This window comes from Gorilla gorilla, chromosome 20 (assembly GCF_029281585.2).
Source record: "Gorilla gorilla gorilla isolate KB3781 chromosome 20, NHGRI_mGorGor1-v2.1_pri, whole genome shotgun sequence".
Lineage (NCBI taxonomy): Eukaryota > Metazoa > Chordata > Mammalia > Primates > Hominidae > Gorilla > Gorilla gorilla.
Window position 1 is genome coordinate 6,138,650 of NC_073244.2, and position 20,982 is coordinate 6,159,631.

At 55.8% G+C, this 20,982-nt stretch overlaps 1 protein-coding gene and 1 long non-coding RNA gene across 5 annotated transcripts; one reads left to right on the forward strand and one right to left on the reverse strand.

Annotated features, from left to right (window-relative positions):
- Positions 1 to 1,017: 1,017 nt before the first annotated feature.
- Positions 1,018 to 17,199, reverse strand: SPMAP2 (sperm microtubule associated protein 2). Of its 4 annotated transcripts, XM_055370978.2 has the most exons (9): positions 16,815 to 17,199; positions 15,441 to 15,563; positions 15,082 to 15,153; positions 14,612 to 14,673; positions 13,773 to 13,842; positions 12,411 to 12,528; positions 7,201 to 7,360; positions 1,277 to 1,421; positions 1,161 to 1,242 (listed from the first exon to the last, which is right to left on the reverse strand). In XM_055370978.2, exons 1-9 carry the CDS (start codon positions 17,120 to 17,122, stop codon positions 1,161 to 1,163), a joined length of 1,140 nt encoding a protein of 379 aa, XP_055226953.2. In that variant the 5' UTR covers positions 17,123 to 17,199. The 4 variants fall into 4 exon arrangements, with proteins under 4 accessions (XP_055226951.2, XP_055226952.2, XP_055226953.2 ...); XM_055370976.2 differs by having other exon boundaries at positions 1,018 to 1,421; positions 16,815 to 17,198; XM_055370979.2 differs by lacking the exon at positions 15,082 to 15,153.
- Positions 16,187 to 19,755, forward strand: LOC129528790 (uncharacterized). The gene is made up of 4 exons (XR_008674078.2): positions 16,187 to 16,265; positions 17,396 to 17,604; positions 17,943 to 18,014; positions 18,451 to 19,755. It is a non-coding gene; the product is annotated as an uncharacterized lncRNA (long non-coding RNA).
- The last annotated feature ends 1,227 nt before the right edge of the window (positions 19,756 to 20,982 follow it).

A 20,982-nucleotide genomic window follows, 5' to 3' on the forward strand; every position in this document is an offset into this window, starting at 1 on the left:
CAAAGTACCATAGACGGGTGTGTTAGAAACAATAGAAGGTTATTTCCCACAGTCCTGGAGGCTGCAAGTCTGAGATCAGGGTGCCAGCATGATCAGGTGCTGGTGACGGGGGTCCCCCTGGTTGCACACCACCTGCTTCTCAGTGTCCTCACATGGCAGACAGGGGCCACAGGTATCTCTTGATCCTCTTTTATAAGGACACCAATCCCATGCATGACAGCTCTGCTCCATAACCTCATTGCCTCCCCAAAGCCTCACTTCCTGATACCATCACCTTGAGGGTGGGAATTACAACATATGAATTTGGGGGAGACACAGGCGTTCAGGCCATAGCAGGGACTGGGGGTCTTTTCCTAACCTATTTGAGCCTCAATCTCCACGTCTGTGGAATGGGGACAATGATAATCCCTCCATCATTAGGTCACTCTAAACATCCATAAGTTGTGCAACAGGTGTCAGCTGGTTTGACTGTGGCTGTTGTTCCGACTCCAATGGTCCCGTGGGCCCTCGGGAGGAGCGTCAGAGGTTTGACTGTGGCTGTCATCCCTACTCTGACGGTCCTGTGGGCCCTCAGGAGGAGTGTCGGCTGCTTTGACTGTGGCTGTCGTTCCGACTCCGACGGTCCCGTGGGCCCTCGGGAGGAGCGTCAGAGGTTTGACTGTGGCTGTCGTTCCGACTCCGACGGTCCCGTGGGCCCTCAGGAGGAGCGTCGGCTGCTTTGACCGTGGCTGTCGTTCTGACTCCGACGGTCCCGTGGGCCCTCAGGAGGAGCGTCGGCTGCTTTGACTGTGGCTGTCGTTCCGACTCCGATGGTCCCGTGGGCCCTCGGGAGGAGCGTCGGCTGCTTTGACTGTGGCTGTCGTTCCGACTCCGACGGTCCCGTGGGCCCTCAGGAGGAGCGTCAGAGGTCTGACTCAGGAGGAGTGGACGAACAAGTCTGGACTGAAGAGATTCAGAAGGCGCTCGAGATGGTCAATGAAAGTGACTCGGAAAATAAACAGCTGGACAAGTCGCAGGTTGGATGCAAAAATAAATATTATTGTCCTCCTCATCCTTCTTTTGGCCTTCCTGCCCGCCCTCCCTTCTCCAGGCCAAAAAGCTCAGAATAATCACATACACAGGGTTAGGGTGCCTGAGGGTGTTTACTGGGAGCAGAGGTCTTAGAGGCCAGGCCTGGGTTGATCACACTTTTCTGGTGATGCTTTTGGGGGTGGCAAGCTCACAGAGGCGAGGGGATGCCTGGGCCACCAGGGAGGCCGGGGAGATGTAATAGGGGTTGTATCCCTCGTTGAGGCCCTTGCGCATTTTGGGCTTGGCCAGGGAGATGATCCGGGGGCTGGCCACCACCTTCTTGGTGACATCCAGCACCTCCCAGCGAGGATCTCGGTCAGGAACGCACTTGTCCGACTGAGCTTTGGGCCCTAGTGGGGGCAGAAGAGAAGGACGGCACTGAAGCTCAAACCTCAAAGCTCCACATTCAGGCTGGACATGGGAGCTCACACCTGGAATCCCAGCACTGTGGAAGGCTGAGGCAGGCGGATCACCTGAGGTCAGGAGTTAGAGATCAGCCTGGCCAACATGATGAAACCTCGTCTCTACTAAAAATACAAGAATTAGCTGAGTGTGGTGGTGCGTCTCTAGTCCTAGCTACTCGGGAGGTTGAGGCATGAGGATGGCTTGAACTTGGGAGGCAGAAGTTGCAGTGAGCGCAGATCGCGTCACTGCACTCCACCCTGGGCAACTGAGCAAGACTCCATCTTAAAAAAAAAAAAAAAAAAGCTCCCCCATTCAAATGGCCTGCTCATCAGCAGAGAAATGGAGGATGAAAATGTCGTCCACTCAGAGAGTGGAATATGACTCAGCCAAGAAAATGAACAAGGCTCTAGCACCGGCTACAGCATGGCTGAGCCTTGAGGACAGCATGTTCTGTGAGAGGCCAGAGACACGAAAGAACACACAGTGTGTGATTCCATTTATACAAATGTCCAGGACAGGCCAATCCAGAGTCCGGAAGTGAACGTGTAGGTGCCAGGGGCTGGGAGATGGGAATGGGGAGTGACAGCTGATGGGGACGGGGCTGCCTTCTGAAGGCATAAAAAGGTTCTGAAATTGACTGTGGTGGTGGTTGCATAACCCTGTGACTGTACTGAAAGCCACTGAAACATATTTTTTATTTTTATTTGTTTATTTATTTAGTTTGAGACAGAGTCTTGCTCTGTCGCCCAGGCTGGAGTGCAGTGGCGTGATCTCGGCTCACTGCAGCCTCCGCCTCCCAGGTTCAAGCAATTCTCCTGCCTCAGCCTCCTGAGTAGCTGGGACTACAGACGTGCACCACCACAGCCAGCTAATCTTTCTATTTTTAGCAGAGATGGGGTTTCACCATGTTGGCCAGGCTGGTCTTGAACCCCTGACCTCAGGCGATCCACCCGCCTCAGCCTCCCAAAGGGCTGGGATTACAGGCGTGAGCCACTGTGCCTGGCCTATTTTTTATTTTATTTCATTTTATCATTTTATTTTACTTTATTATTTTATTTCATTTTGAGATAGAGTCTTGCTCTGTTGCCCAGGCTGGAGTGCAGTGGCATGACCTTGGCTCGCTGTAACCTCCGCTCCCCAGGATCAAGTGATTCTCCTGCCTCAGCTTCCCAAGTAGCTGGGGCTACAGGCACCCGCCACCACGCCCAACTAATTTTTTGTATTTTTAGTAGAGACAGGGTTTCACCATGTTGGCCAGGCTGGTCTCGAACTCCTGACTTCAGGCAACCCGCCCGCCTCAGCCTCCCAAAGTGCTGGGATTACAGGTGTGAGCCACCACGCCCGGCCCTATTTTATTTTATTTTGAGGCAGGGTCTTGCTGTGTCTCCCAGGCTGGAGCACGATCTTTAGCTCACTGCAGCCTCCACCTGACTTGAACTGCTGGGTTCCAGCAATCCTCCCACCTCAGCCTCCCGAGTAGCTGGGGCTACAGTCATACGCACGGCCACATCGAGCTACGAAACCTACACTTAAAACAGGCTGAATTATAAAGAAAAAATATTTCAGCCGGGCGCGGTGGCTCACGCCTGTAACCCCAGCACTTTGGGAGGCTGAGGCGGGCGGATCACGAGGTCAGGAGATCGGGACCATCCTGGCTAACGCGGTGAAACCCCGTCTCTACTAAAAAAAAATACAAAAAAAATTAGCCGGGTGTGGTAGCAGGCGCCTGTAGTCCCAGCTACTCGGGAGGCTGAGGCAGGAGAATGGCGTGAACCCCGGGGGGCAGAGCCTGCAGGGAGCTGAGATCGTGCCACTGCACTCCAGCCTGGGCGACAGCGAGACTCCATCTCAAAAAAAAAAAAAAAAAAAAAAAAGGCCAGGCGCGGTGGCTCACGCCTGTAACCCCAGCACTTTGGGAGGCCGAGGCGGGCGGATCACAAGGTCAGGAGATCGAGACCATCCTGGCTAACGCGGTGAAACCCCGTCTCTACTAAAAATACAAAAAAAAAATTAGCCGGGCGTGGTGGCGGGCCCCTGTAGTCCCAGCTACTCGGGAGGCTGAGGCAGGAGAATGGCGTGAACCCGGGAGGCGGAGCTTGCAGTGAGCCGAGATTGTGCCACTGCACTCCAGCCTGAGTGACAGAGCGAGACTCTGTCGCAAAAAAAAAAAAAAAGGAAAGAAAGAAAAAAAAAGAAAAAATATTTTAAATGGCCACTGGCAGCCAGGCTCAATGGCACATGCCTGTCATTCCAGCACTTTTGGAGGCAGAGGCAGGAGGATCACCTGAGCCCTAGAGTTTTGAGGCCAGACTGAGCAACACAGCAAGACCCTATCTCTAAAAAAAAAAAAAAAATGGCCACAGGTACCTGAAAGGGGGACTCAGGGGGCCACAGCCAAGAGAGCTCAAGTCTCCTCACTCTGCTGCCAACCCAGGACCCTGGTTCACCCCCCTCTCCACCTGCTCATGTCATGGTGGTACGTGGGTCGGGGCAGGAGTCATCTCCTCCCCCGGCTGGTGTCATGTCTTGCTCCCTGGTGGCTGTCCCTCAGGCACTCGTGGCCCCCTCCTCCTGGTACCCCCTTCTCACCCTCTCTCCCCCACCCCTTCCTTTATAGCAGGGAGCTGCAGCAGACTGCTTGGAGACTAGGAAGAAAGGTGGCCACCAAGTCAGGCATAGCAGCCGGGGCAGTCCTCTACCTTGTCTCTCAGGGCTTCAGGGCCTTTGATTTCTGGGGAAGCTCCCAGCTTCTTTCCAGATCCCTCTTTGCGTGGAACTTCTGTGCAAATGAATAAGGGCTGCCCACTTCTTGGCAGACCAGCCCTGGCTCTGTGAAGAGGCTCCTGGGGAAAAGAGCGTGGAGTCTCTTCCACTAGGCAGGCAGAACCCAACGTGGCACGTGGCTGGGCAAGGCCATCTGAATGGAAACTGCAGATACAGCACCGCCTTACACCATCCTGCACCCACGCTCACCACACACACACGTCGTGAATCCACGCACCCGCGCTCACCACACACACACGTCGTGAATCCTCCACGCACCCACGCTCACCACACACACACGTCATGAATCCTCCATGCAGCACCCACGCTCACCACACACACACGTCGTGAATCCACGCACCCGCGCTCACCACACACACACGTCGTGAATCCTGCACGCACCTGCGCTCACCACACACACACACGTCGTGAATATAAACATCCATACACTGGTACAGGTGTGAGTGCTTCTCTGGCCCCTGCTCTGCACGCTAATTGTCTCTTCTGCACCTTCTGGGAGGATGCGAGCTCTGCCTGGCAGATGCCCTTGTGCAGGGTAAGGGGGCCAAGCAGTGGGGCCCTGGTGACCCTAAGGGGGCTGGAAGAATCGTGCCCAGAACCTAGCCTTCTTTGAACTCCTCTGTGAGAATTTAGTAGGCATCTGGGCTTTGAAACTCTGTTGAGTTTCCAGCACTCCCGAGCAGCAGCAACTGAGCCCACATAGCAAGCGTGAGCACACGCAGAGAAACGGCACAGCCACACACTCGCTCTTACCCCCACCACACAGCAAGTGTGAGCACACACCAACAGCCACACACTCTTACCCCACATAGCAAGTGTGAGCACACACCAACAGCCACACACTCACTCTTACCCCCACCACACAGCAAGAGTGAGCACACACAGCCACACACTCTTACCCCACATAGCAAGTGTGAGCACACACCAACAGCCACACACTCTTACCCCCACCACACAGCAAGTGTGAGCACACACAGCCACACACTCGCTCTTACCCCCACCACATAGCAAGTGTGAGCACACACACACAGCCACACACTCGCTCTTACCCCCACCACATAGCAAGTGTGAGCACACACACAGCCACACACTTGCTCTTACCCCCACCACATAGCAAGTGTGAGCACACACAGCCACACACTCGCTCTACCCCCACCACATAACAAGTGTGAGCACACACACACAGCCACACACTCGCTCTACCCCCACATAGCAAGTGTGAGCACACACCAACAGCCACACACTCACTCTTACCCCCACCAAATAGCAAGTGTGAGCACACACAAACAGCCACACACTCGCTCTTACCCCCACCACACAGCAAGTGTGAGCACACACAGCCACACACTCACTCTTACCCCCACCACACAGCAAGTGTGAGCACACACAGCCACACACTCTTACCCCCACCACATACCAAGTGTGAGCACACACCAACAGCCACACACTCACTCTTACCCCCACCACATAGCAAGTGTGAGCACACACAGAGAAACAGCCACACTCTCGCTCTAACCCCACATAGTTCAGTGCACTTCATTTGCTCGTCTGCTTCACGTTTTAAAAATGCTGCTTCCTGGCCAGGAGCGGTGGCTCATGCCTGTAATCCCAGCACTCTGGGAGGCCGAGGTGGGCGGATCCTGAGGTCAGGAGTTCAAGACCAGCCTGGCCAACATGGTGAAACCGTCTCTACTAAAAATACAAAAATTAGCCAGGAGTGATGGCAGGCTCCCGTAGTCCCAGCTACTCGGGAGGCCGAGGCAGGAGAATGTGTGAACCCAGGAGGCGGAGCTTGCAGTGAGCCGAGATCGCGCCACTGCACTCCAGCCTGGGCGACGGAGCAAGACTCCATCTCAAAAAAAAAAGGTGGTCCCAACTATGAGTGGGTGGAAGCCTCAACCCTCCGTCATTCTCTCACACACGCATGCACACGCACAAACACATGCACGTGCACACACGGATATATATTTATATGTACATTTGAAACATGGATGGATGTATACCTGCATGCGTGTACCAGCGTATGGATGTTTATATTCACTGTGCGTGTGGTGAGCGTGAGTGCGTGCGTGTACCAGTGTATGGATGTTTATACTCACCGTGTGTGTGTTTGTGGTGAGCATGAGTGCGTGCGTGTACCAGTGTATGGATGTTTATACTCACCGTGTTTGTGGTGAGCGTGCGTGTACCAGTGTATGGATGTTTATACTCACCGTGTTTGTGGTGAGCGTGCGTGTACCAGTGTATGGATGTTTATACTCACCGTGTGTGTGTGTGTGGTGAGCACGAGTGTGTGCAGGACGGTGTAAGGCAGTGCTGCATCTGCACTCATCTGTTTCCATTCATTTCACTCATCATTTCACAAATATCAAGGGAATGGATGAAAGAATGAATAAACAAAGAAAAAGCCCCATAAGCGAAGTTAAAAGACAAGACAGAGACTTGGGAGAAGTTATCGTGCAATGTGTTCAACAAGGGATTAATAACCATCTTACATAAAGAGCTGCTCCCAATCTACAACTCCAAAACACCAGGCAGCAGGAAACTGGGAAAACGATATAGAAGAGTAAACCTAAATGGCCAAGCAACTTCTCTGGCAATTCGCACACATTACCCTTGTCGTTGAGGAAAATGGTTATTCAACTTGTTTTAAAAGACAGGAATGGAGTCAGGCCAACACCCATTTTAAAGCTGCATTTGTTCCTTAGCGTGGCTCTCTGGCTCCTGCCCTGCACCCTGATTTTCTCTTCTACACCTTTTTTTCCTGCTAGGAAACCCTCTCAGACAACACCCTCTGCTTCCGGACCACACGTCCCTGTGATTTCTGCTTCTCTTTCATGGGGGAGGGCTTCCCTCTGCCCGCTCTAGGCAGAGGTATAAGGTGTCCCCTGGGATTTCAACAGGACATCAGGAAATGCCTAGCCTGAGGCACCTACTTACTGGCCAAGTGAAGGAGGCGGTTATAGTCTGACACATGTGGCTTGGGTTTTGGCACGGGGTCCCACTCTTCCAAGAGGGTGGCTGGGGCCTTCGGCTTTGACAACTGGAGGATCCGCGAGCTGGGGACTGCCATTTGGGCTGCCCTGGATACCTGGGACACCTGGAAAGAGAAATAGAGAGAAGGATTACGTGAAACAGTCCATGATGCCTCGTGGGCCCTGGAGCTAAAGGACCCCAGGAGCAACACTAAAAGACACGAGACAGACTGGGAAGAAGTTGGTTTGTAATGTATTCATGAAAGGGGTTAGTAACTATCATGTATAAAGAGCTCCTCCAAACCAATAACCAAAAAAACCCCAAAAGGGCTGAGCAAATGATACAGGAGACAAACCCTAAGTGGTCAATAACCCTGTCTTTTGACCAATGTAATATCAACAATTGTTGGCAAATGTAAATTAAAACAACAAAATATCACTCCATGCTCACAAATTTGGCAACAATGAAAAAGTCTGACATTATCAAGCCCTGGTGAGAGACTCTCATGCATGACTGGAAGGAGAGTAATTTAGTACAGGCAGCTCAGGGGGCAATTCGTCCACTAGGTTCAGCTGAACATGTGCAGGCTTGGTGACTGCCACATACGGGGACTCCTGCACCTGACCCGAGGAAGTGGGTGCAGGGATGTTCCCTGCAGCTTAGTTACCACGCACACATCCCGGAAGGAGCCGGGCGCCCGGCCGCTGGGGGCTGCACAAGCTGACTGCAGCACATTCTCAAGAGAGGGCAACCCAGCAATTAGACCATTTTTTTCTCCATAAATCAGCACAAATTGCTCTAGAAAACAGTAATGAGGGAAAGCAAGACAGAAGTCATTTATGTTCACGAACACCACGAAACACGACCTAGGGGACAAGGTGTGAAAACGATGGCAGTGGGGCAGTGCTGGCCGAGGTGGAAGACCTTGCAGACGTTTCACCCAGAAACTTGGCACCCTTGCTCCCCAAATCAATTCTCAGCAGTGGCCGGCACAGTGGCAGCCCTTTGGGGGGTCGAGGTGGCAGGATCACGTGAGTTCAAGACCAGCCTGGGCAACACAGCAAGACCCCATCTACACACACATTCTTGGCATTTTCCAGAAAACCCATAGTGCACTGAAAGTGTGTTCTTTGATACTTTGCACCAGCCTACGCAGAGACTGAGTACTGCGCGGCGCTCAGACACCCTTAAACTGGAGCTGGCTTCCCTCCTCTCGCCTCATACGCATTTTGTTCCCCTTCACCAGGCTGGCTCCCGTACACGTGTGTAGGAGTCCGCCTGCAAAATAACTAAGGAGTAGGCAAAGGACCGCTTCACACGTCTCCCACTTATGCTTTGCTGGAAGAGGAACTGGCCATTCCCGATGCCTCTGGGGAGGGAGGGAGGGAGGGAAGGAGGGCAGCTGCTGAAATGTTTTCTTCCTTAAAAGGGAAGTGGAGGTGGCGACCCACGCCTAACTGGATGCTCCTGCCCATCCATTCTTGGAGCGTTACCTGACAGGCTGTGATTGTTGGCTGGTCCTAACTCTGGAGCCTGCGTGGAGGCAAAGGATGAAACGAAACCATCCCCAAAGGTCACTGTGAAATTTCAGTCCCTTTCTTCTTGAAATTGCTCCCCCATAAAAGTCACAGACACATCTCTCAGCAAAGATATCGTGGTGTTTACAATGTAAGTTCCCACTCAATGATCCGTCTTCTCCCTCCGGCCTCCTCTCTTCCCACCAGCCCTGAGGCCTCCATGCACACAGCTCAGGCCGGGCTGCTGAGGTGGAGAGACTCCATTTCAGTCCTGCTTTCAAGGAGCTCCAGTCCTGGAGGGGGCAGGCCCTGATTCATCCAAACCAACCGCAGAAAGCCGTTCTTCAGACAAGTGGGAAAGGGAACATGGACCGCGCATGTTGGTATCACGGAACCGTTGTTCACTTTTTAGTGTGATCAGTGTCACTGGGTTCGTGTTTTAAAATGTCCTTGTCGGTTAGAAATTCCTACTGAAGTTTTATGGGAGAGATGGGGTCACTTTAAACAAGTTTAACTTTAAACCCTACTTTAAACAAGTGGGGTCTGAGAAACCACCATAGGAGAAGACGCGACCACACACAGTGAGGGAAATAGAAGTTCATGCCACGCGAGAAACGGCCAAAACGTTTAGGAATAATCAGGTGAACAAACCAACAAGCAAGCAAGCAGGCACTACCACCGAGTGCTGGCCACAATGGGGAGTGCCTGAGCTTCCACTCCCCGCTCAGAGAATGTAAGGTGGCGGCCAGGATGGGGCACACCAGAGCTCACTCCCCTCCCAGAGAATGCAAGATGGCAACCAGGAAGGGGATTGCCTAAGTTCATTCCCTGCTTGGAGAAAGCAAGATGGTGGCCAAGATGGGGAAGAGCCTGAGCTCCCTCTCCCCGCCCGGAGAATGCAAGATGGCAGCCAGGATGGGGAGCGCCCCACTCAGAGAATGCAAGATGGTGGCCAGGATGGGTTTCATGCACGTCCGTGTGAAGAAGCCTAAACAGGCTCTGTGTGAGCAATAAAAGCTTTTAATCACCTGGGTGCAGGTGGGCTGAGTCCGAAAAGAGAGTCAGCAAAGGGTGGTGGATTATCAATTGTTCTTATAGGTTTTGGGATAGGTGGTGAAGTTAAGAGCAATGTTTTGCGGGCAGGGGTGGATCTCACAAAGTACATTCTTAAGGGTGGGGAGAATTACAAAGAACCTTCTTAAGGGTGGGGGAGATTACAACGTACCTTGTTCAGTTAGGGTGGGGCAAAAACAAATCACAATAGTGGAATATCATCAGTTAAGGCTATTCTTACTTCTTTTGTGGATCTTCAGTTACTTCAGGCCATCTGGATGTATACGTGCAAGTCACAGGGGATGCGACGGCTTGGCTTGGGCTCAGAGGCCTGACAACAGGGACAGCCTTAGCTCCCACTTCCCACCCAAAGAATGCAAGATGGCCAGGATACGGGGCACCTGGGCTCCCACTCCCGGCCCAGAGAATGCAAGATGGTGGCCAGGATGGGGAGCACCTGAGCACAATCCCTGTCTGGAGAATGCAAGATGGCGGCCAGGACAGAGAGCCTGAGCTCAATCCCCACACAGAGAACACAAGATGGTGGCCAGGATGGGGAGCACCTCAGCTCATTCCCCGCCTGGAGAATGCAAGATGGCGGCCAGGATGGGGCGCACCTGAGCTCCCACTCCCTGCCCAGAGAATGCAAGATGGCGACCAGGATGGGGCGCACCTGAGCTCCCACTCCCTGCCCAGAGAATGCAAGATGGTGACCAGGACGGGGCGCACCTGAGCTCCCACTCCCTGCCCAGAGAATGCAAGATGGCGACCAGGACAGGGTGAGCCTGAGCTCACTCCCCCCTTGGAGAATGCAAGATGGTGACCAGGACGGGGCGCACCTGAGCTCCCACTCCCTGCCCAGAGAATGCAAGATGGTGACCAGGACAGGGCGAGCCTGAGCTCACTCCCCCCTTGGAGAATGCAAGATGGTGACCAGGATGGGGCGAGCCTGAGCTCACTCCCCTCTTGGAGAATGCAAGATGGTGACCAGGACGGGGCACACCTGAGCTCCCACTCCCTGCCCAGAGAATGCAAGATGGTGACCAGGACGGGGCGCACCTGAGCTCCCACTCCCTGCCCAGAGAATGCAAGATGGCGACCAGGACAGGGTGAGCCTGAGCTCACTCCCCCCTTGGAGAATGCAAGATGGTGACCAGGACGGGGCGCACCTGAGCTCCCACTCCCTGCCCAGAGAATGCAAGATGGTGACCAGGACAGGGCGAGCCTGAGCTCACTCCCCCCTTGGAGAATGCAAGATGGTGACCAGGATGGGGCGAGCCTGAGCTCACTCCCCTCTTGGAGAATGCAAGATGGTGACCAGGACGGGGCACACCTGAGCTCCCACTCCCTGCCCAGAGAATGCAAGATGGTGACCAGGACAGGGCGAGCCTGAGCTCACTCCCCCCTTGGAGAATGCAAGATGGTGACCAGGATGGGGCGAGCCTGAGCTCACTCCCCTCTTGGAGAATGCAAGATGGTGACCAGGACGGGGCACACCTGAGCTCCCACTCCCTGCCCAGAGAATGCAAGATGGCGACCAGGATGGGGCGCGCCTGAGCTCAGTCCCCGCCCGGAGAATGCAAGGTGGCGCCGTCACTTTGGACAACCGTTGGTCAGTTTTTTAAAAGTTAGATATACCCAGTAACTGAGAAATTCCAATTCTGGGTATTACCCTGGAGATATGGAAACTTATGCCTCCACAAAAAGCTGTATACAGATATTCACGGTTGTTTTTTGTTTTTTGTTTTTTTTGAGACGGAGTCTCGCTCTGTCACCCAGGCTGGAGTGCAGTGGCGCGATCTCCGCTCACTGCAAGCTCCGCCTCCCGGGTTCCAACGATTCTCCTGCCTCAGCCTCCGGAGTAGTTGGGACTACAGGCGCCCATCACCCCGCCCGGCTAATTTTTTTTTTTTTTTTTTTTGTATTTTTAGTAGAGATGGGGTTTCACCATGTTAGCCAGGATGGTCTCGATCTGCTGACCTCGTGATCCGCCCGCCTCGGCCTCCCAAAGTGCTGGGATTACAGGCGTGAGCCACCGCACCCGGCGTATTCACAGCAGTTTTCTCGTAACAGTCCTAAACTGGAAGCCACCCAAATACCCTTCAGTGGGTGCCCGGATCGGCAAATTGTGGAAGTGAACCGGCGACGACAAGGAATAAACTACCGACGCACGCAAGAGTCTCAGATGCAGGGCAGGGGGCGGCAGAAGCCGGGTCAAGTCCGCAGGCTGCGGGGTTCAGACTTTCGGAAAAGCAAAAGGTACAGGCGTAGAGCGAGGTCAGTGGTTGCCGGTGGCCAGGTGTCCGGCCTGAGCTGGGGCGAGAGATGAGAGCTTTCTGAACACCTGAGATAATAAGACTGTTCTAATTCCTGAGTGTGAGCTGGAAGCTTTGGAACCCACCCGGACTGAAGCGCAGGGAAGGATGACCCCCGGGTGGCTCTGAAGACAGTGAGAGATCAAAAGAAAGCTGCTCCCAGACAAAGGCAGCCGCCCTGTGCAGCTTCTCCTCCTCCCCTGACTCCCAAACGCAAAGCCTCTTTCACTCTCTGCCGGGTCCCAGCCCGCCTGGCGGGGGTGAGTCGCGGGGGGCACGGGGCACCCACCTCAGACATGGGCATGCTCCAGAAGTTATCACGAATCTTCGGGGCGGCCAGTTCCTTCAGGCGACTCGACGCTCTGTATTCCAGGGAGGACCGAGGAATGGGCCAGACAGGAGTCGTCCTGGGGGAGGTCCCCATTTCAGACCAGCAGCTCGGCCGGGGGTGGGTGTGTGTGTGTGTGTGTCTGTCTGTCTGTCTGTCTGTCTTTCCCAGCTCCTCCTCTGTTTCTGGGGTTAAGAGAGCCTGGGAGAGTGGTGAGTTTTGAAAGCGTCTCCAAACAGAGTTCTCAAGTACAGAGCTACCATCTCCCAGGGTTGTCTCTGCTCAATGTGCAACGTCCACCCTCAGGTCCAGGCCTTCTCCATTCCCTTCTGCGATGGCAGCTCCTCCCAGGCCTTCTCTACACACCCCCATCATCAAGAGCCTGGGGTGAGCACTTGGACCCAAGGGATGAAAGTGTTTGTCCTGAGGCTGCCATGCAAAGCTGGGGAAAGCGAAGGACAGCTGAGCTCCCGGGGCTGTGCCTTCTAAAATCAGGTCTCAGCTATGCCTCTGCCCGGAAATAAAGCCGCATTTCATTGATTCTAAGGCAAGGTCTCCACATTGAACAGGTCTGAGGTTAGGATGCAGCTTACGAGTGCTGCCAGCCGGATGGCGGAAGTGTCATGGCTACATCTGGCTGCATGTGTGTGTGCTGTTCACGTGATCTGCACTGCTCCTTCTACAGGAGTTAAGTTTAATTGCAGTTTAAATTGTCTTCAGGTTGCAATATGATTTGGCGTTAAAAAGTGCACACAGGCGTGAGGACAGTGTGTGCGACACCACATCAACGTCTGTGTCAGAAGTGGTTCAAAACAGTTGGACACACTTCCGCTGTCTACTTCAGCTGTGCTTTCCTTCATACGCTGCATAAAAGATGGGTAATTACATGTTGTGTCTAAATAACTAAAGATCACTTTTAACAAGCACAGGGGCTGTAAGTGGTAAGAAAGAATTTTGTACATAAAATACTAATGTGTCTTAGAATTTCCACCTTTTTTGAGTAAACAAAATACAGTCACAATGGTGATAACATCTGAGCACGCACTGTGTCAGGCACTGTGCAAATCCCCGTTCACGGGTGCCCTCCACCACCATTCCACAGCTGGCAATGCAGTTGCACGGGGCCAAGCAGCCTGCTGGGGATGTGGGCTGGGAAGCAGCCTGCTGGGGATGTGGGCTGGGAAGCAGGCCAGCCCCGTCTGAACACCAGCTGTCTAGGGCTAGGACCTGGACCCTTTCCCACGCAGCATCCTGTCAGGGGAGAATAAGGCATTTCTGCCAAACTCTGCCTTCTGAGTAGCCACCCAGCCCTCCTTCCCCCACCTGTTGTTGTTGTAATATTCCAGGTAGAATCTCTTGGGCCGAGACAGTTCCTCCACTCGGCAGGACACCGCTATGCAAAATGGGAAATGGAGTCAGTGAACCTCAGTGTAAACACCCTGCAGTTCCCAGGGGCTTCTGCATGCGGAATTCAGCTTTTCACGAGCTTGGGCGGGAGGCTGAATTGGAAGAACTGTGGGCAGAGACAACTGGGGGCCAGACACCCTGCAGAGAGAAGACTTGCTGTCCCTGATTTAGGGACAATGGGCTCAGAGGCTTGAAGGTCCTTTCTCGGACACCGGATGGGAGTGGCAGGGCTGGAACAGCAGCCCAGCACCGTGGCTCCTCAGCGGGGTTCAATACAGATCCAGGGACCCACAGGCTGGGAAAATGGCTTTTGTTCTGAAGTTAGTACAAGCCTGGGGTTTCCAGGGGCCTAGTGATGACTGTAGGTCTAAAGTCAGGAACAGCACAGGAGAGAACTGGACTGTTATTCTCCTCTCTGGGGGACTCTCGAAGTGTCTCATTTGAAGGTATCTGTGATACCTCAATACCAAATTCCTCTCAAGAAAAGCATGGAAATCATTGTGGAAGGGAAAGCAAAGGGTCTTTTTGTAAATTCTTGCCCCGATTTGGCCCTATCCTAGAGAGTGTTCCCCACGCCCCTCACCCCCAGGACCAGTCTCAGCTCTAGCTCCTCAGGGGACAGACTCCAGTGGGGAGGACAGAGGCTCCGAGGAGATGGGGCAAGGGAGGCCAGAAGTATCTAGACGGGGCGGGGCAGGTTCCCTGGAGGCCGGCAGCCGGGGGCAGGGGTCTCAGCAGGCGCGGGCTCCACCTACCGGGCACTGTGATGGTGAGGGTGGTGTCCTCGAGGAACCGCTCGGTCCAGTACACAGAGGGCCTGGAATAAGCGGGCGGCTCAGGGCAAGGGAGGCAGAGAGCCCTGGCCCTGCCCAGAAACAAGCCTGGGTCTCTGCCAGGAGGGTGGCCGAGGTGGGGTGTGGAGTTGCTGGGAGAGGGGGTGGGCCAGAGAAGGACAGTGAGAGGGCCAGCGGGACGCGTGGATTATCGTGAGCAAGGCTGATGTCCAGAGAAGGAGGTAGCTGGGGGAGAAGCATAGCTAAGAAGAGGGCCCAGGGCCGCCTCCTGGGAGCAGACCCAGGTCACAAGGGTAGAGAGCCCCACATCTGAGGAGCCCTCCCTGATCCTCCTCCCTGGAGAGAGGAGGGTGGCTGGAGTGAAGGGGTCCCCTGGAACCTGACACGTGTCCCCCAGCATAGGCACACGGCGGAGACAGCCCTGGACTTACCAGCAGAGACAGAAGTGCAAGCTCATCTTACATGGGGAGATCCAGGCATACCCCTTACCACAGCGTCCCTTCCTGCGAGGAGACAGGGTCCGAGCCCCACTGCCTTTTGCCCTGGGTCTCCCGTTTGCTCCCAAACTCCTCACTCTCCTTTGGCCACCGCCCAGACGGCCACCGTTCCCTAGCCACTCCCAGTGTCTGGCCACCTCCTTAACTGGCCAATCCCACCTACCCTAAGTTTGCTGGATGTGGTGGCAGCTGGGGGAGGGGAGCCGAGCAGCGGGGACAGGAGGAGCCCGGGAAGGGTGCAGAGAGAGCCCCCCACGCTGCCCCTACGAGGCCGTGGTCCGGCGTGTCCTCACCTGTCTTTCAGGACTTGCCAGTTTATCTTGGGCTCTGCCAGCTCCATGAGCCTCCTCCGCCTCCTCCTCTTCCTTGCTTTGGTCATGGTGGTGCTGGGGAGCTTCTGGCTGATGGACAGCCGGCTTTGGGAGAATTCCACGTTGAAGTTGGAGCTGCTTTCCCGCCCCGATGCGTTTGGGAGCCCAGAGAAGCGTGGGTCTTGCTCAAGCGCCTTTTGTCTGCACTCACCCTGCCCACCCGCCTCTCCTTTCCCGCGAGGGGTCTCTGAGGGAGGACTTTGGCACCACGAAGGCCTGGACCAACTGCAGCTCCACTGCTCGCTGGATGGAAGACCGGTCCAGGTCACCCGTCTCCGCTGGTCCTCAGCTTCCTCCTCTGTGAATTGGAGGTGGGACCAGCTCCCACCTGGTGGGGCTGTTTTGGTGAGTACTAAGGTAGTGTTTACTCATCTCACAGACATTTATCAAGTGCCTACTGTATGCCAGGCCCCAGAGGGGCAACCACCCTCTAAAGAGAGCGGCTCCTGCCTCCCAGAAAGCTCACAGACTGTGGGAGGGAAACAGGCAGCAGGCGAAGATGCCAAATGCCAGGATATCTGCCCTGTCCTTGCTTGGTGCAGCTCTTGGCTCCCACGTTCTCCCCAGAATCCCCTCACACTCCTGCTGTTTTCTCTGCAGGTTGGCACAGCCCCATGAGGGCGGGGCCGCCACTTTGTTCTTGGGCGGCAAACCTCCCCGGGCGGCAGGGAAACCACGGTGAGAAGGAGGCAGGTTGGGCACGTGCAGGGACCACGCTGCAGGGAGGACGGGAGCCGAGTCCCAGAGGTATGTAGAGTGCACGCCTTGCTGGGGACACTCCAGCAACTTGCCCAAAATCAGCGCCCCCCCAGTGCTGATTTGCTGAAGCGTTAGTTCACGCAGAACGTGTTCCTCCCGACCATTTAAAACCTTTTAGCCACGTGTGGTGCTTAGAATGGTTTCAACTTTTGAGTTGGGAGGCTTTTTTTTCCCATTTCTTATTCTCTCTGTCTGACTTGAGGCCATCACTCGCTAAACTCTGAACTCTGGGCACCTGAACTCAGTCTGCCTAACTCCAAACTCAGCGCTGTTTACTCCTCCTCCCGCCACCGGATAGGGGAGTGTCTGCTGGTGTCTGCGTCAGGGCCCAGTGAGGGGTGCTGGCCGCCAACCGACCAGGCCCACACCTAGGCTGACTCGGCAGGGCCGGGCCCCTCGGGAGCAGCGAGCCAGGCCAGTGGCCGGTTACGACCCTTTCGCACGCCCAGGGGCCTGCGCCCAGGGGGCTGCTGCCCTCCCCCCACTGCCAGGGGCTGAGCCCACCGCACCCAGGCAGGCCCGTTCCCCGGTGCCCACCTGATTTCAGGAATGTCCTCTTCTAAGTCCTTGTCCAGGACTCTCTCCAACTCAGAAAGTGCCTCTTTGGGATCCAGGGTCTCCGGGAACTCCTCCCCGGCCACCTCCTCGGGGGGAAGCTCCTCTTCTGGGTCTTCTGGTCCCAGCTCTGCATTGTCCAGGTCCTGGTGTTCGGGGTCTGTGACCCGCCGGCTCTCGTACACAGAGCTCTGGAGGCCACGGGGGTCGCCGTCCTGCTCCCTTTCCGACCTGCCCGCAGCCTCAGAGCTGGGCTTGTTCCCGAGTGACCTTCGCCCGCTGTCCCCCATACACCGGTCCCTTCCCAGCCCCCGAGGCCTCACTCCCTCGGCACCCAAATGTGTCTGTGGTGGCCGCGGCAACAGGAGAGCGTCCGTCACATTCCCCACGGTCCACATTCTAACCCGTGCGCTGTCTCCAATGCTGGTCACCTGGGCTTGCGCTGGGATCAGGACTCAGTCCTGGTGGTCGCGGCTCACTCAGGACCTCCCAGGATTGGTTTAGGAAGGAGACCTGAGGGGAACCTCCACGGGCATCTAGCTATGGATTCCCTCTCTCAAAAGGAGACACAAGGAAGAGACCGCGTCTCCTGTTCCTGTCCCTGTGGGGCCCGTCGGTAATGTCCAGAGCCCAGGCAGCCTTCTTGTGACCATGAGGCCTGCTGTCTGAGGGCAGATGAACTGAAAGGTGGGCCTTTGATGCGGCTGTCGAGCATCTGAACTTAGCAGCCTTGGAATCCACTCTGTGTCCAGGCTTCTTGTTACTTGAAACAGTACGTTTCCTTAGTACTAAGTCGTTTTGGCTTGGTTTCCAATTCCTAGCAGCTAAAACTGCACCCTAAGTGATACAGACCCTTCCAGCCCCAACCTCTCATGAGAAATAACCTCAAAATAGGCTGTTCCAATCCTCACAACAAAATAATGGTTATAACTGGAGTATTCCCCAGGCTGCAGCCTTCAGGAATTCCTCGTAGGTCGCCAAAGGAGCTGAATTTCCCGCCTCTCCCCCTCTGTGCCCCACCCAGCCTCTCCCCCTCTGTGCCCCCACCCAGCCCTTCCCCCTCTGTGCTGTGCCCCCACCCAGCCTTTCCCCTTCTGTGCCCCAACCCAGCCTTTCACCCTTCTGTGCTTGGTGGTTTTCTACTCATCATTGAAGACTCAAGCCTGTCGGTCCCCCATGCAGGTAGAGTCCCTGACCATCCCTCCCCTTTCTGGGCTCCCAGGCCTAGGACCCCCACCCCTACCCCCACCCAGTGCTAGCCCACCCCAAGGACTGCTCTGTCCCTCACCCCTGCCACCAGCGTGGGGCCGGCCCTCCGGGCATGGTGACCACTCGGCACACAAGAGACCCAGTTCATCGACACACACAAAGCCCTCTCCAGCTCCCATCCCATCCGCAAAGCCCTCTCCAGCTCCCATCCCATCTCCCTGATGCTCTGCTCCCAGACGCAGCCTCACCATCACCTCTGTCAGGAAAGGGGTCTCTCGGAGGACTCCAGGCAGAAGGGCCCCGGGGAGGATCCGGTCCCATCCAGGAGGCCATGGGAAAATCCCCTTTCTTGGCCGGAAGTCTCCTAAACCCTTACCTTGCACTCAATGATTTACTTTTCTCTCTTAAGTTAAACCGGATCAAGATCTGCGGGTGCCTTTCACAAAGAGATGAGTTAGGCATTGTTGCCGCTGGAGGGCCTGTGGCCACTGCAGTGTTTCCAGGAGACCTCGTTCAGAGCAGGGCGCCGCACCCCGAGGCTGCTCCCTAACCCTACTCCAGGGAGGCGCGGTTGGGGGTCTGGCAGCCTCCAGCTCTCAGCACCCAGGCAGCACCCAGGCCGCTCCCTAACCCTACTCCCGGGAGGCGCGGTTGGGGGTCTGGCAGCCTCCAGCTTGCAGCACCCAGGCAGCACCCAGGCTGCAGCGCGTTTAGCCCTCATGGCAGCCCGTTGTGGAGAGGAGAGGCAGACGAGCGCTCCAGGGTCGTGGGGAAGCTCCCAGGGCCACGCGGCTGGAGGAGCTGCACCCGGCACCTTCTCAGGGGAGTCAGGGCTGGATGTCTCTACAGCAGGAGACGGAGGAGCTCAGGAGCCGGCGGGGACAGCAGAACTCTGCCCGCACTCGGGGGAGAGTTGGAGGGTCCACGTCTGCTCCAACATCCTGTGCAAAAGCAAGACATTCACAGCCAAGGAAGTGCATGATTTCTGAATGTTGTGTGATGTTGCTTTGAGCGGAAAATAGAGGGGGACGGGGACCGGGCTGTGGGATGTGTGGGGTTCCGACTGCCCGGACCTGGGGCGTCCGCCTGGCAGAAAATAAACCAGGTCCCTACTGTGTTCCTCTCTGCTGTGGCCGCCTTAACACATATCACAAGCAGAGGCTCCAGCAACACTGAGCGATTACCTGGCCGCCCTGGGCTCAGAAGCCCAACATGGATCTCACTGGACTCAAGCCACGGTGTGGGCAGGGCTGATTCCTGCAGCCTTCAGAGGAAGGCCCGTCTCCTGCTCATTTGGTGGCCACAGAATTCAGTGCCTCGTGGTTGTAGGACTGAGATCTGTGTTCTTGCTGTGTGTGTCAGCCGGAGCCCCCCAGCACCCAGAGGCCACCGCTCTTCTCAGTCCTGGCCCCTCGCTCCATTTTCAAAGCCAGCAACGGCCAGTCAGGCCCCCTCACATGGATGCTCCACTGGCACTCATCTCTGAGCAGGGCTGGGAAACCCGTTTGGTTATTACAGAAACAGGTGATTGAAGGTCAGCCTGGATAAGCCGGGTGCTCTGACCCTCCACGTCTGCAACCCCAGTCCCACCTGCGAAGTCCATTTTGCCACATAAAATAACATGCTCCCAGTGTCAAACTCAAACGAGCACACAGAGAGGCATTTTTACGTAAGACGTTTTGTTTGGGAAAATAACAGAATTGAGGCCTGGTGCGGTGGCTCACGCCTGTAATCCCAGCACTTTGGGAGGCTGAGGCGGGCGGATCACGAGGTCAGGAGATCGAGACCATCCTGGCCAACATGGTGAAACCCCGTCTCTACTAAAAATACAAAAATTAGCCGGTCGTGGTGGCGGGCGCCTGTAGTCCCAGCTACTCGGGAGGCTGAGGCAGGAGAATGGTGTGAACCTGGGAGGCGCAGCTTGCAGTAAGCCGAGATCGCGCCACTCTGCACCCCAGCCTGGGCGACAGAGCGAGACTCCGTCTCAAAAAAAAAAAACAGAATTGCAATTTGGGGCATGTACACAGACCGGGAGGTCTTCGGTATATCTGCAGCAGGTTGGGGCTTTTACTAGAAGGAACAATGTTGCGAATCACTTCGAAAGAAAGCTCGCAAGAACTGGAAACTTTGGGAGCTGGTGAGCTGTGACTGGGAGGGAGGTGGGGGCAGAAGGCGTCTGGTGAGCTGTGACTGGGAGGGAGGTGGGGACAGGAGGCGTCTGGTGAGCTGTGACTGGGAGGGAGGTGGGGACAGAAGGGGTCTGGTGAGCTGTGACTGGGAGGGAGGTGGGGACAGGAGGCGTCTGGTGAGCTCTGACTGGGAGGGAGGTGGGGACAGAAGGCGTCTGGTGAGCTGTGACTGGGAGGGAGGTGGGGACAGAAGGGGTCTGGTGAGCTGTGACTGGGAGGGAGGTGGGGACAGAAGGGGTCTGGTGAGCTGTGACTGGGAGGGAGGTGGGGACAGGAGGCGTCTGGTGAGCTCTGACTGGGAGGGAGGTGGGGACAGAAGGCGTCTGGTGAGCTGTGACTGGGAGGGAGGTGGGGACAGAAGGGGTCTGGTGAGCTGTGACTGGGAGGGAGGTGGGGACAGAAGGGGTCTGGTGAGCTGTGACTGGGAGGGAGGTGGGGACAGGAGGCGTCTGGTGAGCTCTGACTGGGAGGGAGGTGGGGACAGGAGGCGTCTGGTGAGCTGTGACTGGGAGGGAGGTGGGGACAGAAGGGGTCTGGTGAGCTGTGACTGGGAGGGAGGTGGGGACAGGAGGCGTCTGGTGAGCTCTGACTGGGAGGGAGGTGGGGACAGAAGGCGTCTGGTGAGCTGTGACTGGGAGGGAGGTGGGGACAGAAGGGGTCTGGTGAGCTGTGACTGGGAGGGAGGTGGGGACAGAAGGTGCCTGGTGAGCTGTGACTGGGAGGGAGGTGGAGGCAGAAGGCGCCTGGTGAGC